Source organism: Tyto alba, unplaced genomic scaffold, assembly GCF_018691265.1.
Source record: "Tyto alba isolate M040663 unplaced genomic scaffold, T.alba_DEE_v4.0 Super-Scaffold_18, whole genome shotgun sequence".
NCBI classification, from domain to species: Eukaryota; Metazoa; Chordata; class Aves; order Strigiformes; family Tytonidae; genus Tyto; species Tyto alba.
The window spans coordinates 14,594,208-14,614,865 of record NW_024881280.1 but is presented as its reverse complement, the minus strand read 5'-3'; the positions used below and the strand labels follow the sequence as shown (position 1 = coordinate 14,614,865).

Below are 20,658 nucleotides of genomic sequence, written 5' to 3'. Positions count from 1 at the left end.
ATGAAATAGTTCCTCCAAAAACAAAGGAAAGAAAATACCGGATACTGACACAGACTGAAAGTTGGAGAAGGTTAGTAACTAACAGAGGCAAGCACAGAATGATGAAACTACCTGCTCTAAGAGAGGAGGACAAAGAAAGAAAAGTGGGCAGACACAACTGCACAAAAATCCCAAGTTACTTCTTCCCCTCCAGTGAAAATTTTTAACACTTACTGAGTCTGACTGGATAAGTTTTCTAGTATTTCTCTCTGACCTTATACATATGAGTGCATGTAAGAAGAATAATTCACACAAGTCTACAGATCTAGTTGTACCCATGACAGCTTTTTTATTTTTCAGTGTCTTACTATTTTAAGAATTGAAAGATATGATGCATAACTTTTTATAACTTTTCTAAGCTGTCCAGAGCATTGACAATCTTCAAAATTATGAGAACACTCAGACAACTAGCAGTTAGGATGGAGACATCAGAATTCTTAGTTTTATATTCCAAGGCTGAGTTCATGTGGTTCAAAAATGTATGCTTCATGAACTTTTAAAAACTGGTAAATTATAGGTTTTTCTGTGAGAGAAAAAAACCCACCCTAAAACAAAGTATTTGATTTTTTTTTGCCCCAAAGAAGGAAATAGGTCTTTTCTGACTCATGTCTTCCAACCAACCACAGTTAAGATTAAGACTGAATCTAGGGTAAGACATATACAAAAAAAAAAAGAATAAGCCACCATAAAAACCTACCAACAAAACAATATCAATTAACAAAAAAAAAAAAAAAAACAAAACAAAAAAACAAACCCAAACACCAAAATAAAACACACAAAACCCAAACAAAATCCTTAATGACATTTCTCACTGAACTATATAGAGCCTGGACAGAGGCTGTTAAAACAGTGGCAAAAGGTTATTATGACATTTTCCAGGCTCACCTAGAACTCACCTTCCTTATCAGTCAAGACTAAAACCTCTTAAGTAGTCATGTTGAAAGGTAGTCAAAAGATGAAACGTGTGCTAGAAACATACTAGCCACTTAATTAAGGGTTAAGAAAGAAAAGTATATCCCCAGAGAGGTTCAGCTGGGTTATATCTTTTTCCAAAGTGCCAAATGTCACATTCTGTGATACCACTGAGTAAGGAGAACAAGCAAAAATAGACCTTATTCTCTTGGTCTTTTTAAAGCATGAAGACATACCACCATTTGATAACATCCAAATCTCTTAGAAATGATCCATTGCTGATAAACTTGGGTATCAGAAGCTGAGGTCAAAAGACTGTATGGCTAAAAGTATACTATATGTATCTCCACCATCAAGTACAATTGTCATACAAGGGAAACTTTTTAATAACTCTGTTCAATCAGGGACTATGCAGAGTGGAAGAAAAAGCTCAAAGGTGGTTTTCCAGGTGGGCAAAAAGACTGGAGAGGATCATCAAAAGCAATATAGTTGTTATCTGTTTCTGTACATAATTCTGGACATGCTTAAACTCCGAGACACTATAGTAGTACAAAGAACAGCAGGATCAACAGCACAATGAGTTTAGCTGTCTTTGGTTTCAATAGATCTTTTACCAGTGAAACTTTCCAAATAGACTTAATTTTTAAGAAATCCTTTACTCAAGTCTTACTGGACTACAAGTAATAATACAGAAAACAAAATTTTCATAGGGGTGTGTTTGCTAACACATGGCAGTTCTTTGAGCTGCAAAGAACAATCATGATCAATCTAATGAAAATGCAAAAATTCCTAAGGGTTGTTATTTTACAGTCATGGTGGGATGACTGCGGCAAGTAGCTATGCACCACACAGCCACTCGCTCACTTGTCCCCTCCCTCCATAGTGGGATGGGGAAGAGAATAGGAAGAGCAAGATGAGAAAAACTTACAGGTCAAGATAAAGTCAGTTCAATAAATGAAGAAACGGGGAAGAGAAAAACAAGTGATGCAAGGGCAATCACTCACCACCTCCCACAAGTAGACTGATGCCCAGCCATCTTTGAAGCAACGACTACCTCTCCCCAAATCATTCACTCCTTTTTCATTGCTGAGCATGACCTTACATGTATGGAATATCCCTTTGGTCAGTCTGAGTCAGCTAGCCAGGTTGTGTTTACTTCCAGCTCCTGCCCACCTCTGGCCTACTTGCTGGGGGGGACAGAGTAAGAAAAATGGAAAGTCTTGACAATGTGCAAGTGCTGCTCAGCAATAGCCAAAACACTCCTATGTTATCAACACTGTTTTAGCCACAAATCCAAAACACATCCCCATGCCAGCTGCTATGAAGAATATTAACTTCATCCCAGCTAGACCCACTACAACAGCACATAGCCATATAGAAAAATCACTGCAGAGGAATCCTGAGGTTTAGATCAACTGGATCATTTGGACAGTTTTTAAGCATAAAAATCAAGTTTATAGTTATTTTTTTTATTATAGCCAAGGTGTCCAGCCATGTGATTTGTCATGTTAATCAATCTGTAGTTTTCAATGCAGTATGAAGTTTTATTGTTTAGCTGATGATAGCAAAGCTAACTGCATATGGCTAACAATTTATACAAAGTGTTCGCAAGTATCATTAATATCCATTTAATCTTGCTGTTTAGTGTTATCTTACTGTCTAGAAAAAGATAGGGCCCTGCATAAAAAGTCGATGAATAGAATACACTGCAAAAGTTATAAATGAACAATTTGTATACTACAACACATGAAAATATATTTCATTACCTGACATTACCAGAATCTGCTTTCTTAAAATGTGAATTTTAAAGGAAATCATATTAATGGAACCTTTTTAAAAAATTAACAAATGTCAAGTGCAAATGAACAAGTATTCATGAAAATATACATATGAATGAAAGCGAACGTAAAAATCAGAAAATGGATCATCTCAATTTTCATTTTTTTTTTTTTTTTCATTATTAAACTGGAATATACTGTATTTTGAAAACACGGCTTGACTAACAAGAATAAGTATGGTATGGAGTATGGATATTGAGGTTTTGGAATTGTTAAAGACATGGGTATTCAATTTCTAATTTAGTATCCTATGCTACTGGGAGGAAGTTTTACATTTCATACAGACTGAATTCTATTTTAGAACTGGTTCACTGAAAACACATCCTATAACGAAGCATACAGCAACACAGCATATAAAAGTTGTCAGAAATTAGGTACTCACAGTAAAAATGAATTTCATAATTTCAGACAGTTATACTTTTCATTCTAATTATTGAAGAGGCTTTCTTAACAATCTTAAAAGCTTTCATCACATTATGAAGTTTTAGAAGTTCTAGAGGAGGCATGTATCCTGTTCTAGAGATATACTTGAGAAAAATCTATCTAGAGTTGTACATAAAACCTGAATTTTCTGCTATTTCCACATTATTATATTGAGTTGCTTTTAATAGAACTGTCTTTTGGTAAATAATATTACTTCTATTTTAGTTCTATACAAAAGAATTCTTATTACTTAAGAATTGACTTCACATGTAAACATAGCAAATAGGAGAGAATACATAGAGCGTAAAACATTTTCCAATCTATTTTGTTTTTCATTGTATTGTATTCGATTTCAAATTTGAAAAATAAATACTTAATATGACTGCAAATTATTTCACCTGGCTACAGTCCACCATTCTCATGCAGGAGTTTTTTGTCTTATAAAAGTTTTGTACTTCAGAAATAATAAAAAACCTTAAGTGTTCTATGTATAGATTCCTAGCAACTATTTTTTCTAATATGTATTACTTGATTAACTTTCTTTAGCTAGTTACTAACTTCTAACTGGTAGGCTTTATGAACTCATGGAATTCAACAGACAGCATGGAAACTACATGTAAATATTTCATTGTATGTCTAATATAGTTTTCTACGTCAGTATATTAGAATGCAAAAAATCCCCAAAATAAACAATCCCACGCCCATCAAGAGATCTTTCTTCTATGGTATCAGTTAAGCAAGAAGGTCTGGGAGCAATGGAATCAATGAAACTTGGCCTATCATGGATCTGTATTTTAGTTAGTTCCCAGATGGATTCATTAATGTTTAATTAAGGGTTGAGTTCATGATACAGCCTTTCTCTCCCTGGAAGGCTAATAGGGTCACTCTTGTCTATTTAGCCACATATTTTTATTGAGATTTTAGGAGCTTAATATCTTAGGATCTCTAACTCTGTCACATTTGGTCAAAATTGGCCAATGCATTAAAAATTAGTGCAGGGGAACAATCAACAGGCAGTGTGATCACATAAGCCTTGTTTCCTTTACCTCTTCTCTAAATTAGAAAATATCACATTTTGATTACAGGATTTGGCTATGATTTTTTTTCTTTTTTTAAGATGGTTTAAATACTGGTATAGACATCCTAAGCCCTTTCAAAACAATCTTCAGAACACTTGCTGCCATGAGGTCTTAATCATGTTTTCCTGAAACAGTCCTTACAAGTTTATTTTCCTTTGCAGTGGTACAAAAATTGTTTTTAACTAAGAAACCCACATCCAATGATGAAAATGTACAAATGTTTCCAACGTACAAAGAGTTTTTGTGCAGTCTTGGAAAGCTGCTTAACAAAAAAGTTTCCCAACAAGTAATCAGGAATATTATTTACCAACCTGTATCTTATGTACTGGACAAGGACTAATTAATTAACATATACCATACAGAAATTGTTAAACATTATAAAAGCCAGTATTTTTAATGTTAGCAAATCATAACAAATTGTAGACATTTGTACACACACAGAGGCACACAACACCAGCAGAACACACTCAAGCAACATGTTCAAAGAAAGTGTTTATTATCATAGGTAATAAAAAGCCTAGGAAATTATGTTTTCTTTTAAAAGTGATAATGCTGTCTATAAATGTGCCAGAAAAAGTGTTGAAGGTCATTTTACCAGAACATTAGAACTAACTATGAAAAAAAAATTATATTTTCATAAAGCCCTTTATTTCTTAAAGCATACATTTCTTAGTACAATGCTTCTATTGCATTCTGTAAGAGTAGATTTTTAAATTAAAGCCATTTTTTCAGTTAGCTTCTACACAAGAAGGTAATTGTTTCATTAAAATTAGGACTAACATTAGTTTTACTTTCCTGTGTTCTGAAGTTATTAATTACAAAACAAGATTTAGCATTATATTTTTTCAATTTATTCTAATGAAATTATTTGAAACTGCTTTCTGTTAAAATTCAATCAAGCCATTAATCTCTTATTCTCCCACACTTGAGGTTGCAGAGAATAAATATTTTTTAAAGCCTATTAGTACTTAAACACACTATAGAAACATATTCTAATTCTAATTTCTTTTCAACAAACTCTTATAATGTTGAGGTCTAATTCCAAGATTAATCTTTGAGATGACTAAATGTATCTAAACAGTTTATGGAACTGAAAAATTAGTTCTAATCCTTTCAAAAAGAAAAAGGTTAAATCCAATCTGTTCTATGTTTGGAAAAACTAACTATCCAGATTATCTGTAACGACAATCTCCTGTTGTAAGCAGAAGTGAAAACGTGAAGGATCAGCACATTTTTATACCAAGGACAATACTTTTAAATAGTTGAATGATTATTAAAACCAATAAGAGGCAGGAGATCTTCTCAAAAACATGAGAAAGATAATAAAATAAAAAAAAAAGTTAGTTCGATGGTGAACCAACTGCTAATCCTGAAGGTAAAGAGTGAATAATTATACAAATAGAAATAAACTAATTTCAGAAAAGCTTGTGAAATTTGTGGTCTGAAAACTTTTAGGAGGGAAAAGCCATAGCATTGCCTCCTCCTGTGGAATGATAACAATGATTTATGAAGCTAAAGTAATTTCTGCTGATTGAGCTCAGTCAAGATTGGTTTCACATGATCAGCTAAAGTACAGCAATACGTGATGTGTAGTGGCCCCACATGTTTGAACACACTAGGACATGCTCTTCTAGGTGATCCAAAGGATGAGGGTAGGGGGTTAAAAGCTGCTGCTTTGTTTTCAATACATTTTCCCCTCATTAGGATACACTCCTCCTGCAAAGTAAGCCACTTCTGGTGGTCGAGAGCAAAGTCTCATTGTAAATGCACAGCAGGATAGTGGCAAAGCTGAGATTAATTCTCCATAGATTTATATAGACCTTTCTCACTGTTGATTGCTTGTACTGTTTCAAAGGTGCGTATGTTGCCTTTTTTTATTGCTGGTTACTGACTTTATTCCAGCATATGGTGGTTGGCGCCATGACACAAAGTGAACATTTTATACTAGAATTAAAGTGGATATTTGACAGTTTCTGTCAGAAAGTTCAGAGCAAAGAATTTGTGAGACAAGATTTATTGCATATTTTATATGGGACACATCTGTTTCTTTGCTACGTTTCTGTTTAAATAAAAAAAGCAATGAAGGCTCTTTAAGAAACAAAGACTGTCAATAAAAAGCATGAACAGAAAAACTACATTATTGAGAACGAATCTAATCATTCTGACCTTCTAAAAATGTGCTGCTTGGAAGTATGACAGTCACCTTCCCCTTTTTGTTCAGCCATAAAGACAGGATGGGGGATGAGAATTCCAAGCCCAAACTCATTTTCAAATACACAGCTACCCAAAATTAAGGGTAAATCAGAATAAAGTGAAAATAAAATTAAACCTAAGTATTGATATCAGTTATTCACATTTAAAAGTAAGGTGAAATAATAAGGTAGATTTTGCCTATTTTTATTTTTTTTTTTTAGCATCCATAACTGCATTTTAGTGATGTGAAATGTGCCAAAATCAACACTTCTTGTTTCAAAAATTTCTCATACAACTACAGATCAGGTATAACAAGGTATATAGCAAACTTCTTCACATTTATCTGTTATCATGACTGAACCTGATATAGTTTGGCCTCTAAAGGTCAATGTTTTAGCCTTCATCATAACTGAATCAAAACTGAATTTGGAGAACACCTAGCAGGATCTTCTTTAAGAAAAAACAATGTATGCCTCATACAAAAGAGAAAGTCTTTCAACCCTGAATTTTTAACCAACTATCTTCCTGTTTATAAAGATTCTTATTCAGTAAGAAAGCCTAAGATTCAGCTTGAGAAATATATATATATAACATAATATAGATTCAATAATTTCCCAAACAAAAATGTAGTAATTTCCTCTACAAAATCACAAATATTTGTCAAAAGATTTCAAACTACCAATGTATTTAATTCTTGTTTTTAACTCAAAGTTCTTCTACAACTTAGTTTTATGCAGGAAAATTTATATAGCTACTAGTTTGACAGGCCTGTAACTTGAAACAAAACGTAAGAAAGAGGCAAATTTGGGCCTGCAATATTTTTCCTTCTTGCCACAAACAAAATACATACTAACTTTCTAAAAGTATTTTGTTAGGATCCTTTTAATCTATGTTTTTACAAGAAACATCAAACTGTAACCAAGTACAATGCATCCAGTTTTTCTGAGCTTGCCTTTGTGATAAACACATAGAAGAATATATTTTTAAAAATTATATCTAAATTTCTAAACAAAAAGCTATTCTTCTTATAGGGAAAGGATGATGGGAAAAGTAAAGCATATGTGACACATTAGTCAGGCCATTTAATTCATTCCTAGCAAGTACTCTGATACTACCATGATGACAGAAATGAGAGTGTATACAAAAGAAAAAAATCTCGTTAGCTTATTTTATGACTGGGAAAATAACAAGAATTATTATTCCATCTACTCGATCTATTTTGTTTTTTTATAGCTTGCTTATTTTCTGTTGAACTCTATGCTGAGAGTATCTGTATTTCCCCCCCCCCCCCGCACACACAGTGGATGTAAGCATTTTTAGTTGTTCACGTTTATCCTCAAGTAAGAGGAAAGAATACAAGTATTACATAGCAAGACCAGGGAATATGAGTGCAGCAGCCAAGCCCATGACTGCAGACTTTCTGCTCCCTGTACCTCTGGGCCTTTATTATTACCTTATTGTCCATGAGGTACCTCCTATCTCTTGGAAATGGCTTTTACTCAGTAATAATACTAGGTCCATGCAAAAGGCAGAGAGAAGAATAGAAATATAAGATAATGAACATTTAACAGAAATCATAAAATATGGAGGCAATTCCAACTGACTTATTAGTAGAAGAGTTAAATAAATTGTAGTCATAGTTGAAGTTTTATTTGACTACCATTTTGATTTGATCTTACCTATTAAAAACCAAAAAAACTATTTCTGAGAATGATAATTAACACAAACCATACTAATATAATTTGTATCTAAATTAATTCTGATGTAATAAGCCAGTCATAATGAGCTTAATTCCTGTTTTTTTCTCAAGTAGAACAAGAAAGTCTTGAATGGACTTAAAAAAATATATGCAGAATAAAAGTAGTAATGCACTTTGGAATTTGATGCATCTGTATCTATAAAGGCAGGTTATTCTTTACATCAAATATTTAATAGGACAACTTATTTTATAACATTTTTGGAAATGTTATAAATCTTTGTGTGTGTGGTTTTTTTTTTTTAATTTGAAAAGAAATTTTAAACCTTGAGACAATTTATTTCATTTACATCAAAACCAACCCAATATCAAATTATTTTAAAATGAAAAATGACTGGCATTTAAAAGGCAGGAAAGTCAAAGTTCCCCTACCATTATTTCCATCAGAAATGTAGAGTCAGCTCTCCTAATTAAGCTTGGGGATTCTCTGTCCTAGAACTGCCCAATTACATGTAAGGAAAGAATCCCTGATGTGGAAAGCTTAAATAATCTTGAACATAAATATGCCTTATCCAACTCCCATTCAACTCTAAGTCAAGGCTGTGTCAGGCCCTTTGTGCAAATCTCAAGGTACAGAAACACATTATAAACATTTACTGATAAACTGTATCTATAACTCTATAGACAATCAAACCAAATACATTTAATAAGGCAGTTTTTCCTTTTAGCATTATATTCTTTAACATTTAAAGTTTTCTCATTGGCCACAGAAGATACACTGTTGCATCTAGTCAGGTATCCCTGCCTGTCGTAGGGCACTAGGACCCTCTCTAATACCACGTTGCATTCCAGAGATGGCAACACTTTGTGGAGGGAATTTTCAGGTTGTAAGGCATTCTCAAGAAGAAAGACTTTATTCACATGCTTTGTACAAATAATTATAGCCTAAAATATGCTATACAGTAGTTGAAAATAAGTCCTTTATGAAATACTTTTTAGACACTTTCAAAATAGCTGACTTGGGACAAACTTTAGATAGCTGAAAAATCCTGATGCTAAAAAGTTTGAGTTGATTTACATCCATGAAAGAAGTACTGTTCCAATCAATTCCATACATACATCTCTTGAGAGAAATAACACTGATTTCTCCACCTCTGTCAGGGTGTTCACAAAGCAGCACTGTAATGGCTCTTTGCAGGACAAAGGTACATTTTTTAATATCTTGCCCTGGCTTCTGAAGTATTAAAGCATAAAGGTATAACAGAAAAAATTGCAGGAGAAGTTGAATGATGACCTGAAATAAGACTTACATTTAGGAGAAGTCTGTCTTTTATCACAGCTGTAATCTTACAACACTGTATCATCCATATGTTTTTACTTTGTCATTCTCCAATTTTGAGACCTTAGTAGCAACCTGGTGCTTTTAACTAGCTTCAAATTTCTAAGAATTTCCCCATGAACATTGCAATTTTTATTTTTATTCTTAAAACAAATGGTCCTGATACATTCTATTCAATAAGTTTGGGTGTCAAATTTATTTAGCTTTTTTTCTTAGAAAGAAGCTTCCTTCTGATGGCTACTTTCTGTCTGGCATACAGGTTTTACCTGTTATTATTGCTTAAAACAGGAAAATAGTTTACACCATAATGGAACCTAATTCAGAGAGCTCCCATTTCCTGCTGAAACTTTCAGCATCTAGTATTTTTATCAATCATGCTCAAAAGCAGTAAAACAGGATATTCATGTGTTTGCACGGGTACAAAACATAATTGAGAAAAATGACCAACATACCAAAGTTACGAAAGTCTACAGAGAAATTCTACATAAAAGTGTATCAAATTAAGCATGTTATTGTCATAATGAGTTTTTATTATGGTAGCAGTGAAGGGTATTTCCAAGGTTAATGCAAAAACTGTGGTGTGAAATTACAGAATACAGGGGACAAAAAAAGGTGAGAGTGACCAGTGTGATGGCAGGTATTAAAGTCTTTTGAGGGCAAGTGTGCTTGGGCCTTTCATTGTTTAAGTGCATTAATATTTTCTACCCAGTCCTTTCCAGTACTTGACTCTGCTCTTTCCTTGCAGTAATATTTTCCATATATGTAAGCACTTGCTCATAGGATATATAATCTGAAGTAATGAATCTGTGAGAATCCTGATTTCCTACCAAGGAAAGCTTTGACAGGGATTTAAACTCTATTAGTTCATGGACTTTGAGTATCAGCACAAACCGGGCAAGACAAGGATGTCAATAGCAGAGCAAATTCAGAGAAACTGCATGCTAGTGGCGTTGCCTCCAGTACAGAGAATAATGACACAAGGAGATAAGCAGATAAATAGGAAATAGTGCAGGAAATTCATATTAATACAATAAAGAAGAAGAAAACAGCTGAACTAAAAGAATAATCCAATAGGATCCCTGTGAAAAAACAACACATATAACCTATGGTTCTGTTTACTTATAAGCCTATCATATAGGCACTGGAAGAAACAGAAAATAAAGGTTTTGGTGAGAATTTACAGAGAATGATAGACTCTAGACAGCTGACAGTAATTATACTAAAAATATCAGTAATTCTAGGTAAAGATTTTATAGCAATCATATACATAATTTTTTTGTTTTAAATCAAAGGTATCAACACTAACATTCATTACATCACCCTCTTGCTATTAATAGGAAATCCTTCTCTGTCATGAAATGCCAGTGACTTTGCAGAAGCCATGGTAACTCACTATAACACAATCAAATTGAAAAGAAGCTGGAATGAACTGTTGTCTCTGAGATTCTTTCCTTGTCTTCTAAGAGAGTATGACACTGCATTTTTAATTACAAGTCCTTCTAAATTACATTCATATTACAAATTCTAACGGAGTTTAACCATCCAATTTTTATAGTAAGTCATGATAGAGTGGAAATTATTATAGCAATTTGATGTACATCTGTTTCAAAAATATTCAATTGAAAGTTTCCTGAAAAGTCATACTTTTAATTAACATCCATTTTCAGGACTTTGATGCTGGTAATTCTTCTGGTAGTGTAGGAGAAAACATTCATTTCAGAGCAAATCCTTGTTCTTTGAATCAGCTCACTGTCAATATTGCATTAGTTAGAGGCATATGGATGCAATCACATTCCAGGACACCTTATTTGGTATCTTATGGACTGAGGCTATTGTCTAACTATACAATCTCAGAGTACCACACCAATAAGGTTCTGTGCTTTGCAAACTCATGCCAATTTATGTAAATCACTCTTTCATCTGTTTAAATACAACAATCTTTGAGTGATGAAAACAGTTATGACTGTCACAAACAGTTTGAAAGATTAAAGTAATTCTGGTGCTGGCATATAAAACAGTGCTCCAGATCTAAACACAAACTTTGCCTGGTCTGTAATGTCATTGCTGGGAAGGATAAAAAGTTTTAAGCAAACATTATCACTGCAAGGAAGTATGACATATTTTTCATGTTTGACACTGGACATAAATATCCTCCCACACTGTTTAATGTGAGAACTGCATATGTGTGGCAGAGATAATAAAACATCTCAGTGAAAACAAATGAAGGGAAAAAAAGAGTTATGATAAGTAGAACAGAAAATAAAGCTTTGAAGTTAAGTCTTCATATTTGTACAGTTTATTCACAAAAGGAAGAATCAGTACTTGATACGCACACTGGTTAGCCACAGAATCTGCAAGAGTCTGATGTCTTGTACAACTGGTTATCTTTACAGAGATATGTTTTTTGGTTGACAGAAGCAGCTTCATAACTGCAGGTAACAAAATCAGGACAACTGTTAGATCCTTGTAAATGATATTGCTCTGCTGCTGCTGTTTACAGACTGTATTTTAAAAGGCAGCTGTTACTGAAATTCAGTGCTCTTAAAAATTATTGATTTTCTTGCTTCACTTATTCAGCATTAAAACATTCAAGAGCTTTACAAATAAAATGGGACACAAGTACCATTAGCTGATATGTAGACTAAGGTAGAGAAGTACAACACTAGTGGGAAGAAAAGTATGTGACTTAGTGTCATATACAGTTTTAGAATATTTTTCTTTCTTTCTGGTAATATTCTTCTCGGGGAGAAAAGCACTATTTTTCTTGCAGAGAAGCAAGAATTTTAAATATTTCTCAGGGTATTCTGATATTTTGGGATGTCATTACAGGCAAGCTCTACCAAAATCTTATGAATAAGGACATAAAACATAATCTCTTTGTCTGTTTTAAAAACAACAAAATAATGTTATAAGTGCCAATGTAAATTTCTTTCTAATCTTTGACTCTACTAAAATTTAAAAAAGTATGTCCTGTTGACAGGAAGCGAGAAATAAGAAATATTATTGTATTGTGAAAATGGCACTGATAATAGTGTCTTGGAGTCTTCTTGACTTCTGATTCACTACTACTAAATGATGTTAGAATCCTGCTTTATACTTCATAGACTACATTGATTGAAAAAAAAAGTTTTGAGCAGAAAAAAATTTTTTTCTGTAATATAAGAAATTATACTACCATCCTCCTACACTCATAATATGTATGGGGCTATAAACTAAGGAAGGTTGCTTTCCCTGGGTTAATACAACAGGTGCTATTAGATGAAGAGAATAAATCACCATGCATGAGCACCTGTAGCACAAGAATTACAGTTAAAATGGAATATTTATATACTCAGGAACAAGTAGGAAATAATCAACAAGAAACTGAAAGTCTGCGAGCTGAAATATACCAGCTAGAGCTAGGGAAAAGTTAGTGGCATAAATTTCTTATGTGAAAGCTATTATAAGATGGTATTTTATGTACTGTTGAGGGAGAAAATGGAAACAAGTAAAGTTGGTTGAAAATATATTTAAGATGGTAATAAGTAATGTGGTAATAAAATTATTTGAGTAGGGATATTATGAATGAAAACCAAAATAAAAATATCTTCCTGGATGTTAGCTTGAAATAAAGATCTAAGTGATTTATGGTTTCAATTATTTGGTTAGAAGAAGGCAAATATACTTCAATGAGGTTTCACTTAAGAACGCTGTGATCTAAAACCCAGTGGTTCCAAATAAAGATTCAGCATTCCATCTTCTTACTGCTGAACAAATTTGTAAGAAAATACAGAATCACAGTATCCAGTGAGAATTTGTTATGTAAACATGAGAAATTACTTTTCTAGAAATAAAGTTATGAAGGTAGAACTGATAGGTATGAAGGCATGGAGACATGAATAAGAAAGGAAGTAATCATTCTTTATGTATTTGCAGTAACCTAGATCAAACAATTAACGTGAAATTGCTTCACACATTTGAAAAGGCCAGGAGCTATCTCTCTGCCTTTTTAGGCATCCAGGTGTGTTACGGAACCACACAAGTCCACCTGTTTATCCTCCCTATTCTCATGTCAAAGTGGGGTTGTTTTGATCCGAGGTTCTGGATAGTACATTTGGATGCTGTTTTTTCACGACATCTCTTAATTTTTTGGTAAAATTCCCCCAAGAACAATATAAAACAGAAATGCAGTTAACATACAGTTGAAGGGGGCTAGCCTTAATAGAATTTATTTCCTATTTTCTTTCCCACTAAACTACCTCAACAATCCTCTGTGGTGCATTCCAACAGGCAAATGAGGAAATGTGGATCAAAGCTTCTGTTCTGCACCAGAAATGCATTAAAAAGTGCAACAGGCTGGATGCATGCCCAGGTAGCTACTGCAGCCTGGTTAAAGTTATTAAGAAGAAATCACTCAGCAGTTAAAATCAGATGTACTGACATCTTCCATGTGGTTGCTAAACTTGCCTGAAAAATGCATTACCTCCTGACGTAATGTTGTAGTGAGTAGCTTGGTCTATGACTATTTTTCTATTGTACAGTCCCATGACTGCTCCACAGTGTTGATCTTTTACACAGTATAAGACATACAGCAGTTACAGCAAAGCAGTTAACTTAACCAATGTCTCTTAAGTGCTATGCTAGAATTCTAAATGCGGGACAATTTTTTTTACTTAACAGATCTACCCTAATTGACAAATGCTTCTCTATCCATCTTGCTTGTTACCTTGGACACTTCAGTGTTTCATGTGCCTTTCCCAAATAGCTTTGCTTTCCACTATTAATGATTTTCAACAACTGTTCTGTCTGGACATCAGACTATTTGCTTCCCAGACTCTGCTGTAAACTAAATGAATTCCTTCAATAGCACAGTCTTCATCGTCAAGATGCTTTATTCTTAGAGAAACTAAGAGAGGCAGCTATGCTCTTCCTATGCTAACTGGAGTGAAGCATAGGACTTTTTGATTTGCACATTCCAGTATATGAGGGAGGAAATCAAGCCCAGATTAAACTTTTTACGTACTTTCTGACCTGGAACCAATGAAGGGGAATTTGGGACCAGATTTTGCAAGATCCTGCATGAATCTGTGCTATGTATTTCCACATTTATTAACACTGACAAACAATATGAAATAGTCAAGCTGCAAAATAAGAAATAAATTTTTTTACAGCTAATTGCCTACTCCTGTATGTCATTTACATTATGGTTTAGATTACTCTTGAGAGAATGCACAAGGAGAATAAAAAATGTCATGAAAAACTAACACCAATGGCTACTGGCCAGCTTCCCCTCACAGTGAGCTTCATAGATGCAGTAACCAAATTATTTCTTTTCTCCTTTTCAAAATAGAGTATTTTGCACCTTTCCCATGTTCATCTAACTGTTCTGATCATTTTTGTGAGGTAGCTTCTTATCAAAAGAGGAATTTTCTTCTAAGCAATTCTGAGCAATAATGTCATAAATTAAGAAACATTCCAAGACAATCATTAATTTCATGATTTCAAAGTTTTTTTGCATATAGTCGGAATTTAAATGGAAAACATTATGAATATATCTCTGGAAGAAAAAACCAAAACATACAGTAATTCCACTGGAAAAACAGTGTCTATATTAATTTACAGTAATTATTAGGTCTCCATATTATAGTAAAACTAATATAATTTGTTGCATATAACTAAACCTACTAAAGAGCATTTCCATTTTGAGAATATCTAATCCCTTTTCAAAAAGCATGGGTATATCAAATACAGTTAATGAAGTATTAACGCAGTTTACACATGATGTCTTTCATGTGAGAATCACAAAGTACTTGACAAAGATTATCTTTCACTACAAAAAATAGCAAGAATCTTTATTTAACATTCTGTGTACCAGAAAAGTGAGATGCTCTCAGAAAAAGAGATTAACCAACTATTCTAGCATCACATGTCAAGTAGCTAAACTGGAAATAGAACCTAAAGGTTCTGGCACCTAATTCCCTGTTGAAGGCACTAGACTACATTAAATCCAGTTATAGAAAACAGCACTGACATCAGCAGAAGTACAGTTTATCCCCTCTAGCATTTTAGAATGTCAGTCTCCATAACACTCTCAGTGTTTTTTGTTACAAAACAGCAAGTATAAGATTTAATTGGTATTAATTGTAATTAGGAAATGTAAACAGTTCAGTTTAAGCAAATCAATATGGATTTTCTTACAGTATTTCTAATTTAGCATTCACTAGAAATTATGGGAAATGGTGCGTGTGAGAAAAACCTGAGTATCTATGAGTTCCAGCCCCATTTTCAAGCCAGAAGTTTCAGAAAAGCATCTGAGCTTTGGATACTTGCTGTGAGTTGGCAGAAAGATAACAGACAATTTTTTCTTACATTTGCTTAAACCAGCCACAACTCTTTTTTAAACAAACAAAACTGAAAGCAGATGCTTAACGGATGCTCAGTATTATCAGTTAACTCCTAATTTCAGAGAAGCAGCTGAGTTTGCAGACACTTATCTAAACTGAACCTCTGAGCTTGACATCTGTCCAATGCGTAATCTAGTACCATAAATCAGTATGTGTTTCTGTGTTATTTTTACCTATCTTCAGTGTTGAATTTTAAAGGATTTCCATTCCAGTGCCACAGAAAGTATCACCCACCAAGTTATAAAGATTCAAATCAGGCTGCTGACTGAAGGAGAAACAGGGTCAATAATTATAGGATCTGACAACTTTCTGACAACTCATCTCAGAAAAAGGTAGAGGAAACAGAAATGTCAAAAGATGACAAGTTAAATTAGACAAAATTAAATTTGTATGATTAGATATCATAATACATAATATTATAAAGTAAAAGGAGACCAAGACAACATAAGAAAAAAGTGGACAAGCCATGTGCTTTTGCTCTTTCTAGAATACAAAATGCCTGACACACTAAAAAGTGTCCAATAAATTTAATGCTTTCTGTAAAGAACTCATTGTCGCAGAACACCATGCAGGAACATTTTTTTTTTTAATATATACATTATTCACAAAAATAAGGATAAAATTTTCTGTTATACTGACGAAGATAAATTTATCTGAATTTCCACGTCAATAGGCATAAACAGGGCAAATGTTTGGAGGAATGTGTTTTTTCTATTTGAAATGAAAACGCACAATTAAATTGCAATTTTCTGTAAAGTAGAACTAATCTTCTTCCAAGATCAACTAGGTCTTTTTTATCATATTCCATTCCTCAGAAAATAGGGTAGCTCATCTCTGCAGTATAAACCAGGTATTGCGTTGCCTTTATCGTTGGGACTGTGGTGATACGCATTTCCTATTCCTTCTGCTGGCTTTAGCTGGGGTGGAGTTAACCGCCATAGCAGCTTGTCTGGTGCTATGTATTGGATCTGAGATGAAAACAGTGTTGATAACACACCCATGTTTTAGCTGTTGCTGAACAGTGCTTGCACAGCACCAAGGCCTTCGCTATTTCTAATGCTGATCCCCAGGAAGTAGGGTGGGGTTGCATGAGGAGCTGGGAGGGGCCACACAGCTGGGGCAGCTGGCTGAAAGGATGAAAGGGATAACCCAGACCATGTAACATTGTGCTCAGCAATAAATCTGGGGAAAGAGGTGGAAGGGGGAAGTTCAGAGTTATGGTGTTTGTCTTCCCAAGTAGTGGCTACATGTGATGGAGGCCAGCTTTCCTGGAGATGGCTAAGCACCTGCCTGCTGATGGGAAGCGGTGAATCAATTCCTTGTTTTGCTTTGCTTGTGCATGCAACGTTTGCTTTCCCTGTTAAATTGTCTTTATCTCAACCCATGAGTTTTCTCTTTTACCCTTCAGACCTTCTTTCCCACCCCAGCAAGGGGGAATGACCGAGCAGCTGTGTAGTGGTTAGATGCCTACTGGACTAACCACAGCAGTCCTCAAGAGATCCAGGGTGTAACGAGAATTACAGAATCTGTGATAAGTTCGTGGAAGACACCATTTGGTAACAGTCTTGGCAAGACCTGGGCAAAATTGAATTACAGTACAGATTTATATCAGAGTCTATCATTTTGAATGCTCTGCTCTGATTCATGTCTGGCCAGTAGTGAGGAAAGAATACAGACTTAATTTCTGAGCTGCTCTAACAGGGTAATTCATACAGTACAATGAATCAGTTATTCTTTACAAGATACAATGACATTGATCTGTTACAATACTTTGGGCAAGCAAGATCAAGAAGCATGTTGGAGATCATAATGGTTCTGTACAAATATATATATAGTACTATCTCAATCTTGATGTTATTATTAAACTGTAAGTGAAAATTTCTGAATAAGTTGAAAAGACAATACAACTGTCCTGCAGTGGCAGAGATTTAATACTGTCCAAATATACCTCCAACTAAAAAAATATATCAAATAAATATAACCATTCAGCTCCATAGCCTGCGAGAAGGGTGAAGAGGAACACTAGTTTATTTAACAGTACAATTTAAGAGACTGGTACTTTTAAAACATCTTGTTTTCACTTATCGAAGTATTTAATAAGATAGCTTCATGAAATAAAATTATTAAAATGACATTAGGACAGAGTTTATAAAAAAGATCAAGCTAATTCATAAATTATTACAACAATCTGAGTGATCACTAATAGTAAGCATTCTGTCTGGATTAGTAAATTCAGATAGTTCACTTGACTTCTCAAGCAGTAAACTGTTAAACTGTTCGTGATTTCTCTGCTAAAAACTAGCCCTTTGGTAATATTTAATTCTTAACAATTCTTAACATAGTGGTCAGAAATGCAGCACTTACTCTGTTTACCCAAATAGTCTGTACTCGTACAACCTGTAGGGAAAAAATAATCTATTCCCTTATCTGTTTTGCACAGCTCCAAAGACAATGGTGCTGGCAGAAGTAGGTGACTGGGAACATGTCTGGAAAACAGGAGAGCAGGACTGCTCTTTTCCACAACAACCCGCATTTACGTTGTCTTGAACTGATGATCAAATTGTACTTTGGATCTCACCCCTGTTGACTCCAGACTCTACCCTGGTAAATCACTTCATTATGCCTATTTCTGTCTCACACAAGACAAAATCTTTAAATATGAATTAGTCAGTTCATAAACCCACATTACTGATAAAAGATGCCATTACTTCATGTATATTTGTGGACTTTCTCTAGAAGTGTATTTTTCACTCTTGTCTTTTACAAATTTGAAGCTTTATATACTCTCTTATAAATTTGGTCTATGATGAATATGTTTTTCACTTTGCCTACAAATAATGATAAAAAACAAAGCAGAAAATAATCAAGAGGAAATAGATGAGATCAAGGGAACAATCACCTTTGAGAAGTGATGTCTGAGATCTGTGTAACCATTATTCTTAACATATATAACGCACATTAAGAACATAATCCATAACAGTAGGAATTTTAAGAGGCAACATTAACAATAACTTAATGCACCTTACATTATGTATAACTTTGTAAACCACTACACTATTTCCCAATAATTTTTTTTTTTTTTTTTTTTTTTTTTTAAATGTGGTTACCTTTCTGGAAGAATTCCTCTAATTTCTCCTTAAAGGGCTGGAGATGCTCTTCAGAAGACTCTCTGCAAACTAACTTCATCTGCTTTTCAGAAGCTACAAAAAGAAGTTAAGAGACAGTTGTGGAATAATTCGTCTACCAGAAGTAGATGTCAACACTGTAGAAGCCTACATTGAAATTAGCCATCTAGACATACTTTAGAGGAAATGGAAATAAACAAGCACTAAGGAATCCAGTAATTACATTAAATAAAAAATACCAATACTCGTCTAGCATACCAAATTCTATACGTGTTTAAAGAGTTGAATTTGTCTTTAGTAATGACTTTGCCCTAAAACTCCAGCTGTGTGCTAAGACTTGCCACTAACACAGCTTGCCTCACACACAAATTCTAGATGGTATTTAAAGCTCTAAACTTTGTTTCTGTGGTGAATGTATCTGGACTGATTTTAATCAGTCAATGCCAGGCATCCTATACTCAACCATTTTTCCTAACACAGATGAAGGAATTCAGCTTTACGTAAGTATTCAAATGCCAGGTCATGATATGAAATAGTAGATGTCTGTAAAAAAGGTAATTTACATCTAACTGCAATTTGTTTACTATTTAATGTGTTATTTTAAGACCTGATGCCATGCCAATTTCTAAAAACTCCAGATTATTTGACAATGAATGTTAACATTCCTAGAACTTCTAGTAAACTTTGTAGATACCAGAGTTCCACATTAAAGATGAAATGAGACTCTTAGAAATAAAAATGCAGTTACCTTCCATTTAGCAACTGAATTTATGAACTACTGTAAGATTTTTTTCCCCATAACTCTTCATTCCCAAGAAACTAAATTTAGATGGAAACTTATTTTAGAGTTAAACCAAAGAGTTACACTTTGGCTGCATGAAACATATTCACACCATATTGCTACCACCATTACATAATTCAACTTACTCCAGCAAAAATTAACACAAAATTGTGAAAGTTGAGAATTTGTAATCAAAATGTCATATTAATGCAGGTTTGCAGTACAGTGAAAAAATCAATGGAAGGTTGAAAACCAATGCATACATTTTATTGTACAACTAGTAGCGGGCCTATAATATTCTTGGACCACCATTACTTACTGAAAAAGACAGCTTTTCAATTAACTGAGATCAGAAATACAGTTGTTGTTACAGAAAAAATGCTGAAAAGATACCTATTCCCACCTAAGTGAGTATTTTAATTTAGCATCCCTCCACAACTCATGTAAGTTGTGAACTATGACATTATTGGGGAGCTCCACAGCACATGTAAAACGGCCTGGGCTACAGTCTAACTTCATCTTTAATCACTAGTCTTGCAACCTGTAGCATAAGATAGACCTTTGAAACTGTTCAGAGTAAAGTTAATGGATATTTGTTTGCATGCCAGATAGCAGACAGACTGAAGCATTAATTTAAACAGATTGGGAAAAAAGTTTTTTATTAGCTGCTCAGTTATCTGTCTTTAATTTATTAAATTAAGCAAAACAAATCAGAAATCAGGGAAGTTTATATGACTCTTAAAGATTATTTTCTTATGATATATGCCTCTTACCATTCAAAATTTGAACTTTCCATGACTGTTATCATACACTGAATGAAATTTATGTTTACCTAACATTTATGTTTAAA

General features: G+C 33.9%; 1 protein-coding gene across 1 annotated transcript in view; it reads right to left on the bottom strand.

Moving 5' to 3' along the window:
* Window positions 1–20,658, bottom strand: part of LOC104360805 (formin) — a 148,933-nt gene that overhangs the window by 28,794 nt on the left and 99,481 nt on the right. Inside the window, exon 13 of the mRNA XM_032984591.2 lies at window positions 19,010–19,102. Within this exon, the coding sequence (XP_032840482.2) occupies window positions 19,010–19,102 (93 nt within the window). The remainder of the gene's footprint in view (window positions 1–19,009; window positions 19,103–20,658) is intronic.